Genomic DNA, 13,552 nt, shown 5'->3' on the forward strand with positions numbered 1-13,552 from the left:
TGGAGGATAAGGAGAGTGAGAGACTGTCTCAAAAAGCCAAAACACCCAAAGGAACAGCGAACAGATAAACACACACCAGCTCCAAGGGCCAAGGGATTTATTCGGATGAAGTGTGTGAACTGGGGAGGTAGCACTTTGGGAAATGGCGGTTTGGCATTATCTGGGCTATGCAGGCACACCTAGTTCCCGGCAACCTCGGTTTTAGGCATCCACCAGAAGGAAGCATGTGTTTTTATGCCTCTGTAACTACTTAAATCTGAAACGTCCCACTCGGTCTCATGGGTATGAACACCTGGTTCCCACTGCTGCTGTTTTTTTGTGGTCGGAGTCTGGTTGGTCGAGGTGGGTCACTGGGGCTGGCCTTTGAGGGTTATAGCCTATTGTTGAGTTCTCTGCTTTTCAGTTACCCCAGGATGTGAGGATTCTGTGCCATGCTGGCCCCTTAGATTCGGCCATGCCTTCCTCACCTTTGTGGGCTGAAACCATATGCCAAAATAATCACATCTTCTCTTGCTGTCCGTCATTTTGTCAGTTATGACGAAAGAACCTCATACAGCCCCCGAGCTGGTGAATAGGAACATAAAATTAAAGACCACCTAAAGCAAACTCTGCTGAGTTTGTAGGTGCACACAGCAAAAGCAACATCATCCTCATCATCATCATCATCATCATCATCATCATCATCATCATAATGGCCCAGGTAGGAATTTATGTGACTTAAGGACTCTGATCAGCTCAGACTGCTTTTGAGATTTTATTTCCTGATTTTAGTGGTTGGCACTGATGTTCATTTTAAATACTTCTTTAAGACATACCTTTATGCTAGGTGGCGGCGCACGCCTTTAATCCCAGCACTCGGGAGGCAGAGGCAGGCGGATCTCTGTGAGTTCGAGGTCAGGCTAGTCTACAAAAGCTAGTTCAAAGACAGTCACCAAAGTTACACAAAGAAATCCTGTTTCAGGGGGGAAAAAAAGGAAGCAGCTTGCTGAAAAAGGAGAAATAGGGTGTGTGTGTGTGTGTGTGTGTGTGTGTGCGCGCGCGCGTGTGACTGCAGGTACCTGAGGAGGAAAAGGCAACACATCCCCTTGGAATGGGAGTTACAGGTGGTTGTGAGTTCTTGGATGTAGGTGCCGGGAACTGAACTTCAGTCCTCTGTGAGAGCAACATGTTCCTAACTGCTGAGACATCTCTCCAGCTCTGAGCTTTTCTGTCTTAATAAAAAAAAAAAAATGACCTATTGCTTCATGGAGCCAAAAACACCCTGGAAAAATTATTTTCTCTTTTTAAATATCAATACAGTTGTTTTTCTGAATTTAGGATTTCTAGAAATTAAGTAGAAGGCTTTAAAAAGCAAAAACAAAACCACAGACTGTATGATACATTTAGGGAGACTGCAAGACATTTCTGCTTGTGTCTGAAAACAAGGAGCAGAGGAGACAAGATGGGGGAAATTAACATATTTCAGCGGTGATGACAGACCTGTTCGTGGGTGCATTATAGGAAGGAAGAGGGCTGTTTCTCCCTCAGATGGTTCAGGATGGTAAAAAAAAAAAAATACAACCGCGTTTCATCTAGATCAAACCCCCTTTATGAATATAGCAAATTACCATGACTTCAGCCAGAGGAAGTGGTGGGAGATTATGTTGTTGGGCTAAATTAGTGGGCTCATTAACGGTCAGCAGTTCAAACCACCTTCTTCATCTACAGGGAGCCTCGTGACTTCAGGGTGCTCCGACTGTGGGGTGGTTGTCATTTTCTCTGATATTTTCACCTAATGACAGATAGTATGGTGATGCTTGGAGCCAGAAGACATACATCGTAATGGGGAGTATGATGAGCATTCTTTTGACTGACTTCCTAGAAGGCAGCCCTGAGCAGCCTCTGTCCATTCCTTTCTGCCTCCGTCTTGCCCTTAGTGAGAGGGCAAGAGCATGAAACTACTTCTTGTGTAGGAAACAGGCAGCCCCTTGCTTGGGTGCTGTAGGAGCCCAGAGGCTAAGGTCCTGAACCCAGCCGTTTTACTCACGTGTTGCATCTTTGGCAGCTGCATCTTTGGTAGCTGCTTGACTGTGTCTGGATCACTGTACTTCCATCAGTAAACAACACTGGATCCATGTTTTTCAGAATAATGACTGTACCTGAAACAGCCTGCTTTAGGGTTTCAAGCTGCTCCGTTTGGGAGCTGAAGATAACTGTAGATCCAGCTTGTCTGCCCCGAATAACTGCCAGCTCTCTAGGTCACAGTAGTTGTGACCCAATCACTGGACACCAGTAAGGACACTGGATTTCCTTCTCTTCCTTGCCATGTCCTTGGCACAGTAGCCTGCCCCATGAAGGAGTAATGGTGGCTCCAGACATCGTTCGTAGTTATGTGTTCAGAGAAGGATGTTTTGATTCCGAAGGCCTCCAAAAAAAGTCTTTTTTGTGCCAGGCATGCAACAGGAGGTTTGTACATTTGAGGATATCTTGAGTCACAAAGCAAGATCCAGTATCAAAATATGTAAATAAACAAACAAATTTTTTTCTAGGAACTTAATAAGAACTCACTCATGTCTCAGTGGCCAGTGTTGTTCTTACATTATTGCATTTCATGTAGTATTTATTCTACATTCATGGACGCAACAAATCTTTGGGATTCAAACAGGTTGCCCTGCACTGGGCATGTGCAACTCTTATTATTCTTCCCCAAACAATAGACTGTAATTGCGATCTAAGTGTCATTTACACTGTACTGAGTATCATTCATAATCTGGAAGTGATCTATATTTTCAAAGGATGTACTTATTATATAAATGAATACCACACTTTTATATAAGGGACCTGAAAATACTCAGATTTTGGTGTTTAGAGAGATGGTGGCAGGGAGGTCCTGAAACTGTCCCCCATAGACAACAGGGGTCGCTATTTGTGAGTAAGGTACATCTGAACAAAACTGGGTTAAATCAAGCTACACAGAACCCTTATGACAACTTTTAGATCCTGTATGTTGAAGCTATAGTGTTTTATAGTTCTCAATCTTATATGAGCCCACAGACTTCCTTTCAAAAAAATAATTACATGCCGGGCGATGGTGGCACACGCCTTTAATCCCAGCACTCGGGAGGCAGAGGCAGGTGGATCTCTGTGAGTTCAAGACCAGCCTGGTCTACAGAGCTAGTTCCAGGACAGGCTCCAAAGCCACAGAGAAATCCTGTCTCGAAAAAGCAAAAAAAAAAAAAAAAAAAAGAACTTAAAAAAATAATTACATTTATTTGTTTGTTCTTTTTTAGTGTGTATGCGTATGGATGAGTGTGCCATGGCACAAGTGTGGAGGTCAGAAGACAACTTTCAAGGAACCTTTCTCTCCTTCCTCCATGTGGGTCCCAGATATTAAAATCAAATCTTCAGGATTTTGAAGCAAAAATCTTACCTGCTCAACTATCTTACCTCCCCAGGGACCTTTTCTCTCCCCCACAAAGCTTCTACTACTATTTCTAGGACATTAGTTTACCTCAACATACATTTTAATGCCTGACATAAACTCCTTCATAATTTTGAACATTCTATCTGTAAAATTAGACCAGGAATTACTAGGATTTGAGGAATCTATACATGTAACTATGTTATCAGTAAGTTTCTCTGCAACATCTGGGTAATACACTTAAATTGGATTATATAAAGGATTTGATAACTAAATTCAAAGCTTTGGGGGAAATGAAGGTTGCACAGGATCCTCCAGTGCCCACTTGGTGTGATGGGAAAAAATCAGATAGATTCCAGAACCAGAGAAACCAAACACCTGGCCAGAGAGGCAACTTCTAGCAGTCGGTCCACCAACCTGGGACATCTGGTGCTCTCTTCTCACCTGTTCTTACTTCACACTCTCTTTAGAGAAGAGGAAAGAGGTACCTCTGATGTAGCCCCAATCGTCAGTCTCCTAGGGCAAATGAAAGATCCTGAACAGAGCTCCCAACCTCTCATTCCACTTTAAATGTCCCTGGAAGTCATCTTACTACAGTGATAACTGAGGGGCACAGTCTTGAAGCCAGGTCAGCTTGGACTGGTATCTTGTTTCTACCCTGAGTTGCTTATATAATCTTGGCATGAATGCTTTAAAGTCATAGCCGGGAGGCTGTGATCAACTCACCATGGCGTTGACAGTTCATCTCTGCTTTGAAAATGTATGGTTTGTGCTCCGCCATGGTTCCCCTACCAGGTTGCAGTGGAGTCTTTACAAAATACTCGTTCCAAAACCCTACCCCAAGTCTGACAGTGGTCACTGGGAATGAATTGGGGATCCCCATCTTAGGAAATCCTCTCAGGGGCTTCTGACAGTTGGCTAAGTGTTTTTCTCCACTCCACTGTTGGCACATTGACTTGGTTCCTGATAATGGACCTGGAGAAATGGGGCAGTCATAGGGGTTCCATTGCGGGGGGGATTCGCTGCAAACATAGACTCAAAGTTGACCAACATAGGTTTAATTGACCATGACAAGAGCTGCCTCTGAGGTAAGAGTGTTTCCTTCTGGGTTGTTTTCAAACTGCTGGTGACTTGATGCATGGCTGACGCAGAGATGTTACAACACTATGAAGGCTATGCCAGATCGAGATGTCTTTGAACAAGATTCCTGACTCACTCTCACTCACTCAGCCTCCTTCCCCCATGCTCTTCCCAAACAGTTCCCTCCTGAAGACAAAGCAGGACTCCACGGGAGTGTGAGTAGGAACATGTGGAAGTCTAGAGAGGGTGTGGGAGGCCCAGCCTAGGGAGGAGGCAGTGCTCCATGGAGAACCACCCTTGCCCACAATGTCAAATTCAAGGGTGAGAAAGATGCCACAGTGTGTATGTTCTCGTGTGTACGCCACACACTTCCACACAGAGGGGCCACACAGTGTGAGGTGTCAGAGGCGAAGGCTAGTGAGCAGAGACTCTGCACAGAGGAAGGGATGATGGAAACACAGATATTAGAATTGGAGCCTTTGCAGGAGAAGGACATCCTAAGGACAACGGGCAGTGGCAGAACTGGGAGATGACCTCCACACAGGAAATTGATCAAACTGGAAAATATGTTAGGGATACAAAAAAATTCATCTCTCAGAGGAGGGAATTATGAATACAGAAAGGAAGACTTTAGAATAAACTCATGGTTTCAATAGACAGATTAAATATACACCAACAAGTGTGTGTGTGTGTGTGTGTGTGTGTTTGTGTGCATGCACATACATACAGTTTATATAAATAGTCCAAAGTTCTGTATATTGAGAGGACCTAACAGGGATGATACCTCAAAAGCAATAATGACAGCTATCACAAATCCTGGCTTATAAATGCCAGCATCCATTGTTAGAATGCAGACTCTCTTTGAAAACTCTACCTCCCCCAGGTCAGGCCATGCCCCTCTGGAACAGAGTTATAAGGTTGTTCTATGCTGTGGTCTTGCAGACTGTCCCCTCAAAGCTGCAAGGTAAATGTATGGTGCTATCCAGTACGTAGCTTCTTGTCATGTAGGCAGTGCCACACCAAATCATGAATATATATAATAACTTGCCACCAGCTACTCCAAAGCACAAAAGTTAGATATCTTGTGGTTTGTTCAAGAGGCTTCTACAAAAAGGTATACTCCCTCCTTCCTTCAGCCTCCCCCATCATGTTGGCCACAGTGGCCATCTTCTCTTTAAGCTACCCTTTTGAATGTTCCCCCACCCCAAGGCCCAATCCTGGCCCCAATGTTTGCAAGGTTCTCTCTCCTAAGAAGCTCATTTCTGAGGAGCAGCTGGTCTCAGTGTCCTTTCTTGCCGTTGCCTGTGTTTCTGTAACTTAATAACATCCACTAAACAGGACTAGGAATCCTTAGAGAACTGTTGATATCAGGGCTGGCGCAGGGAAATTTAAAGGTCAAGAATGAGAAAGTAAACTGTGCTCCTGAAGATGGATGCACATTAGCCAGAAGGACGCATAAGCTGGTGCTCACAGTTTGACAGTGAAATTCGCAGTGGATCAGTTTGGTAGTTACAGATAACAACTCGTTGAACAACAGAGGAGACCAGAGTCTAAGAAAGCACAGATCTAAAAAAAAAAAAAACAAAAAAAAAACAAACAAAAAAAACTGAAAAGCTTTAAAGTTTAATGAGGAAGACAACTTTAGCATAGTTTTGAAGCAATTCCTCATAAGCTACTTAAAGAAGAGAGTAGGTTTGCAGCATAGAGCTCCAACAGCACTATGTGAATCAACCAAAATGAGCAACGGAAATAAGTGGGATAAATAATACTCGAGAAATAAAACTCAATGGGGTTCCTTGAGAATCCAATAAAAGTGTGACTTGAACCTGATCTCAAAGAAGCCTTGGACAAAACCCCACTGAGGGCTGCTGTTGAGGGAGCTGTGGACTGCGTTCCTGCTGCCTGGCTCCTGGCCGCCAGCTAACTTATGCCCCGAAATAACAACACGCAAACTGTATTCTTTTAAACACTGCCTGGCCCATTATATCTAGCCTCTTCTAGGCTAATTCTCACGTATTAATTTAGCCCATTTCTAATAATCTGTGTAGCACCAGTAGGTGCGCTTACCGGGAAAGATTCATCATGTCTGACCTGGCGGCCTGCTTCATCGCATCTGGCTCTGAAAAGAGCTGCATGATTTCTGAGCTCACTTCCTCTTCCTCCCAGCATTCTGTTCTGTTTACTCCGCCTATCTAAATTCTGCCCTATCCGATGGGCCAAGGCAGTTTCTTTATTAGCCAATGACCTTCCTCCATCAGGCTGCTCTATAAAACAATCACCCATGTTGCAAACACCCAGGTCATGCAAAGAAAAAAAAGGCAGATAAATAATTCCAAAGAGACAGAGGGGAAGATGAAGTAAACATCTAATCAGGGCCTTCAGGACAGTTAGGACAATTAGGAAAGCGTGAATGGCGTAGTCACCGCTCCATCGCTGTGAAGAGACATCATGGCCAGGGCAACTCTTATAAAAGAAAGCTTATAGTTTTAGAGAGTTAGCCCATCCTCATCATGATGGGAAGCAGACAGGCATGGTCCTAGAGCAGTAGTTGAGAGTTCTACAACTTGATCTGCAAGCAGTGTGCAGAGAGAGTGAGACTGGGCCTCGTGTGGGGTTTTGAAACAGTGAAACACCTCCAGCAAGACCAAAACCTCCTAATCCTTTCCAGACATTTCTGTTAACTGGGGACCAAGCATTCAAACACATGAGTCTAGGGTGGCCCTTCTCATTCAAACCACCACAGCATCCAAGGACCACAAGTGGGAAGACAGCAATGCTGCTTTCTTGACTTAGACGGTGGTTTTGTGGTGGTATGTGTCTTTGTTGGGGTACTCAGATAGTCTAAGGGGCGATGAGCAATAAGTTCATTCATTCTTGGAGAGGTGAGGAAGGTCCTCTGTGCTGCGTATACACTTTTCTCTAATCTTGTAAATGCTAAATATATATATATAAAATAATCACAGGAGGGATAGAAACAGGAGGATCTGATCCCTGCAATAAAACATTCACAGTATAGGTATGTATAAATCTGCTTGTGCTCATGGGTATGTGCAAGTGTGTCCAAGTGTGTGCTTGGGTGTGTGCATGTGATAGTTTCAAAATGTTTTTCTCAGATCCAAATAATGAGACATGCCTCACAGTGCACCAAAGTTTGCTATGTCCTCTGAACTGTTCTTTTTTAATAGAAAAAAGGATTATCAATCATTTAAAACACAGAATCAAGAAGCACAACAACCTCTAGAAAGACACACTCTGTCTTTATGAAAGAAAAAGCCACTTATGAGTTTAACATGGTTTTCTTCTGAACATGCTTCTGTCATGGTGTATTCAGGTTAAAAAGTTGTCTGCCAGGTTACCTCACATGGTTAGCAAGGAAGCCTAAGGAACTGGCAGCTGAATTCAGTCCTTGGGTTACGAACTGTAGATCTCTAGGCCTTCATGTCCATCACACGCTGTGACATCCTGTTTCCCCCTAGCGCCCATGGGGCAGCTTCTGACAGCCTGTCTTGAAAGCGGGCTTCTGGTATCTCAGGTCTTCTTTGGGTTCTTCTCATCCTTAAGTTCTTCTTGACCAGAAGGAAAGATTTTAAACCAATTTAAATAGTTCTATTACAGCCCCATGTCTAAAAACTGCTGTCCACTGCTTCCTTCGAGGTCAGATGTTCGCTGGTCACACTGACCCTGATCCAAAAGACTTAGTAGAGATCTCCGGCTCTGAGTAGTGTTAGTAATAATAGGTTCTGTCTATGTTTTTCTTTCCATGTTCATGGCTTGGTTCTCATGTTGCTGCCCTGGCTCAGTGGCCACTGTCCTGAATTGTACTCAATGGACATTTTTTTCCCCATGCCACAGTACTTATGTTCCTTTCCGGCCTTCTGCAGTTGCCCTGCAATCCCATCTTCTATTGCAAGGCACACTTACACAATACTCTCTGGGACACGACTGTGCTTGCCTTCTAGTTTCCAGTGCTGCGCCTTCTCCTTCCTCTTTGTTTTGGCTCCCGAGTACAACCGCGTGATGTAGTTCATACAATGCTTAGACTGGGAAACTGAAAGAAAAACACATTACAGATGAGTTTTGAACAGCATTGCACCCACTTACTTGAAGCTTTTTGGAGGCCATGTTTTAGTTATTAAACCTAACCTGCAATAACTTGGTATATGTAAATGTTCTAAATATCAAGTTTTAATTAAAAAGGAACAACATAAGCTACATAAACAATATGCTAATCAACCTGAAACAAAATACATAGACATTTTTGCCACTTATCAACTGCAGAAAATGATACGTTGTTGTCAGCAAAACCACATAGTAGAATATAACAAGGCTTGTGTGGAAAAATTAGCTTGGGGCAGAACTCTCAAAGCCTAGAGTTGGAGCTGGCCCCAGACCAATCTTTTGAAAACATAAAACAATATAGCTGCAACATTGGGTTTGGGGCACAGAGGCAGGAGAATGGTGCTTTGTATCTTCAAAGTCCACTCAATTGGATTGACAAGTTTCTAGAAGAACAAGCACGGTTTTGGGAGCATCTGTTGTTTTCTAGGAGGGTGGAGTAGGGGGAAAGCACCAACAGACAGGCCAGGGCAAGAGGACTACTGAGCAAATGGGTTCTCTCTGGCCACTTCCGGTTTGCCACGCTGTGAACCGCCCCACTCCACCTCACTCTCCCCACCACAGTGGGCTGAGACCTTCGAATATTAGCTAAAATAAGTCCTTCTTCCCTTAGTCCATCAGGTGCTTGCCACAACAGTGAAAAACCAAGCCAAACCTGACTAACACAGAAAGAAAACCCTTCTGCTTATGAAGATGGTGAGCTCCAGATGTCCCCATCTGCACAGAGAGTCCTGAGTGCAGGGGGGTCCATTCCATTTCCTCAAAACTGAAAGGACATTTGCCTGTCTGGCATCTGGGGTGGGGGCTTTCCTTTCTCTGCTAAAGCTCATGATTCCCCTCTGGCTGTTTTCACCTTCCCTTCCCCACCCCCTCTCTCTATATGGAGAAGCCTATTCTCTCTATATCACACCTTGGAAGGCCAAAATAAAATGAAAAGGCTTAGATGTCCTAAGAGACTAAATCCTATAGAATCCCTCCATCAAACAAAGAGAACCAAACAGCAAAGTTTTGCACATTTCTTGAAATGCTTAGCAGGTAGAATAAATTAATTTTCCCAGAGGAGATATGGCAGGTAGAAGGTATAAAATTTTTGTCATGCTATTGACCTGCCTGGCTTCTGCCTAACACACAAACACACACACACACACACACACACACACACACACACACACACACACACGTTATATATTATATATTCCTGATTAATAAAAATTATATATTATTTAACTTTTATTAATCAGGAATACACTTGCATGCATGTGCAAACCCACACTCCCACCCACCCACATCTATACATTCTCCTTCCCCTTTAGGGTCTTTACCACCATTATTTTGCTTAAAGTATTGCGATAAAGTTATCCAAGACACCCCAAATATTTCTCTTTGGATTAATTAAGCCTTGAATTCAGTTATTCAATGAAAATCTACTAGACACTCCATTTGTGCCAGGCTCCACGACAAACCTGAAGGATGCAGAATGAATTCGGTTGTTTTCTGACTAACAGAATAAAGCATAGGGTGGTACGGAAAGCGCGTCATTGCCTGAGGTTCTGTGTGCGGTGCTGCACAGCTCAGACCACACAGTGAGCCTGAGTGTGTGGGCAGAGTCAGAACCAGGCTCCCTAGAGTGGGGGATCTTCTACTACATGAACTAACCACCACTTAATTTTTAAAGATAAATTTCCTTAAATACCATAAATCAGATGAAAATTTATCAGATCAAATAAAACTTTGATTCTATCCCCCCCCCCCCACACACACACACTTTCCCTATGGTGACTCATGAATGAACCTCATTGTTCAAGGGTCAGGCCACACATGGGACTTACTCTGGCTGCTATTCTCTTGGGAAGAAGATGTCTCTTCATTGTTGGATCTTGACCTGTAACTTTCTAGAGTTTGCTCCGAAATTTCACTTTCTGTCAGAAAAGAAAATCCCATTACTAATTTCCGACACTGCAGACATCGTCAGAAATAGATGCTTGAAGAAGATGACAGCCTGGCCACCGTCGGCTGTCATGACCTCCGGTGCCTCATGTATTCATTAGCGCAATCTTACAGCACTTTCAGGGCTCCCAGGGGCACTGGAAGAGGAGAAGTCAATTGACAGAAGAACAGAGGCAAGCACTGCCCTTCAGAAAGGAACAATTGCAGCACCCCAAGAGAATGATGTTGGCCAATCGTTAACAGACCTTGAAATAATGTCATTTTATTTGCCTACTGCTTAAATGAAGCATCAGACCCTGCCTCTCATAAGATATATATATATATATATATATATATATATATATATATATATAATGGTCAAATTATCTTTTACTTGATTTAGTTAGCAGACAAAACGTTGGGTTTTCATTCCTACCTTTTCATGCATATTGTGGCGATTTGAATAAGAATGACCTGCATAGGCTCATATACTTGACCGCTTAGTCATCCGGGAGCAGAACTATTTGGGAAGGATTAGGACATGTGACCCTGTTGGAGGAAGTGTGTCACTAGGAGTAGGCTTTGAAATGTCAAAACCCCACACCAGGTCCTGTGTCTCTATCTCTACCTGCCAATCAAGATGTAGAATTCTCAGCTACTTCTCCAGCTTGCTGCCACACTCTCTGCTATGATGATAATGGACTTGCCCTTTGAAACTGTAAGCCAGTCCCCAGTTAAATGCTTTCTTCTGTAAGTTGCATTGGTCATGGGATCTTTTCACAGCAATAGAAAAGTAAACAAGACACATATGCATCATTGAAGTTTTCTCTTGTTTTCCTCCCACATCATTCTATTGCCACCCTCCCCAGACCTCTTCTCTCCTCTCACTGTTCCTCCCCAGTCTTCCTTCTGCTTTCATGTCGTGCATATTTACTGCATGTGAGGGAAAGCATGTGCTATTCATCTTCCCCTCATCTCCCTCTCTTAGTCACCCCTTTGGGCCCACCCTTGATGAGTTATGACTTCATCTTTCTAGATAAGCTCATACTAAGCTATCAGGAGTGATGCTTTTAAGTCTGAGATAGTTAAAGATGCAGGATCTTGAGTTGGTATAAAGAATTTTCTGTTACCAGAGCCCTTGGGCCGTATGTGACTAGGTCAGCTTTGTCCAGCAGCACTATAACCATCATTTAAAGTACTCCAGCCACCACAGTCCAAAAGGGGCAATGTTAATTTCACAATGTATTTTAGTTAACTGGCATACCCCAAATACCATATCATGTTTGAGTTTGAGTGTATGTATTAATTTTTAAAAAAAATGGATAGTTTATCTTTATAGCACATCTTGACAGAGACTCAAGACATGTCAGGGACTAGATGGTCATCTTGTGGCTGCTGCCACAGATAGCATAGGGCTAGACAATTAGTCGAAATTGAGGAGAGAATTTCTTTTAGGCTAGTTTTTAAGTTTTTGATTTGTATATAATGTATTACCTCCATTACCTTTTCTTACGCTTCTTGTCCTCCTACTGACCCTCATTTTTCCCAAGTCATCCCCACATCACCATGTCTTTCTGTGCATTTGCTGCTCCTGTGCAGTTGGTCACAGCTATTAGTGTTCATGATGCCAACAGCCCTGTCACACGCAGAAGACAGCTTTTCATGGCACCCCTCCCCATTCTCCAGCTTTAACAGTCTTCACACCCTCATGAAGAGGGACTCTAATCCTACATGTGTTTATAGAATAAATTTATGGACTTATTCTGAATAACTTCTAAGGTCCTGTCAAGCTCTGTTACATGTTAAGTATATGCATTTTAATAGGTATCTTCTATACTACATATTTTTATTTTGATTTATTTATTACTATGGTATCATTATGATTGCTATTGTGTTGGTTTAATGGTATTGGAATGCTTGGGGGAAATGACTGGTGTCTTATGGATGAGTGAAAATAAGTGCTTTCTTGCAAAATATGAATGTCATCACATGTTTATCCATAACTAGAACATAAGGAGACCAGGGATCACCCGTCCTGTAGACTCACACAGCCCTAGCACTGGGAGCGGTCCCTGGCATGTAGTGGGCACTCAGTGAAGGCTCACTGAGTGAACGGATAAATTGGCTCAGCATTTTGCCAACAAGAGCACCAACTCCCAGAGCTACTTTAGCTTCTCTGTCTGACACTTTTTGAACACATTCCCCAAAGATTCATAGCCCACGTTTGGTAGAAAACAAATGATTGCTTATGTGAGCAATGCCCCTTCCTGGGCAGCTTTCACAGCAGCTAAGGGAAAAGATTTGATTGACAGACTCCCCCTAGCTAGCCATTAGGCTCTATGGACCTCGCTGGGTTCTCTGCCTACTCACCCTTCTTCCATATCACGTGTGCTTTACGGAGCTTCATGATGAAGAGTTGAACAATGATGAAGAGGATGAAGATGAGGAAGGACACCAGCGTGAGCAGGAGGATGCCACTCTTCCTCCTCTCCAGACCTGTGTACCGAGCACTGGCTTCTGTGAGGAGAATGACAGGGTGTCAGGAAGTTTAGGTTCTGATCACTGTAGATGTGGTGGTTAGTCTTCCTTGACTTCCCCACCATGACAGACTATACTCTGGGACTGTGAGCTGAATAAATGGGTTCTCCCTCAAGCAGCTTTTGTGGGAATGTTTTATCACAGCAATGGGGAATGTAGCCAGGACAAAGAATATATACAGCACTTCCCCAGCTCAGCTCGGGAGATGGGTCATATTTACCCCAGAAGCCATGCACCGCATACTTTTCAGTTCTCTGAAACAAGCAAATGGGCAATGGAGACAGATCAATCCCATGGATCACTTGGAAAGTTGTGTGTTATTTTCTAAATGACATAGATATTTAGTTCTTTTTTGATTTCCAGAGAAAGCACACATGAATATTGACTTAAATTACAGTCTGGTAATTTTAAGTAGCTATGAGGATGCTTGTTCAACACAATGTAGTTCAGTAGCACAGGAGAATTAAGGGGTTTGGAAAAAACTATCCAAGT

At 43.2% G+C, this 13,552-nt stretch overlaps 1 protein-coding gene across 1 annotated transcript in view; it reads right to left on the minus strand.

Moving 5' to 3' along the window:
- Positions 1-7,172: 7,172 nt before the first annotated feature.
- Positions 7,173-13,552, minus strand: part of Crtam (cytotoxic and regulatory T cell molecule) — a 29,155-nt gene continuing 22,775 nt past the window's right edge. The window contains exons 8-10 of the mRNA XM_041657610.1: positions 12,893-13,039; positions 10,426-10,515; positions 7,173-8,528 (exon numbers count right to left, since the gene is read on the minus strand). Coding sequence (XP_041513544.1) covers positions 8,398-8,528; positions 10,426-10,515; positions 12,893-13,039 — 368 coding nt within the window. The 3' untranslated portion in view covers positions 7,173-8,397. The remainder of the gene's footprint in view (positions 8,529-10,425; positions 10,516-12,892; positions 13,040-13,552) is intronic.

The sequence above is a fragment of the Microtus oregoni genome, unplaced genomic scaffold, assembly GCF_018167655.1.
Source record: "Microtus oregoni isolate MIOR12 unplaced genomic scaffold, Mior012 000008F_ref0000371, whole genome shotgun sequence".
Lineage (NCBI taxonomy): Eukaryota > Metazoa > Chordata > Mammalia > Rodentia > Cricetidae > Microtus > Microtus oregoni.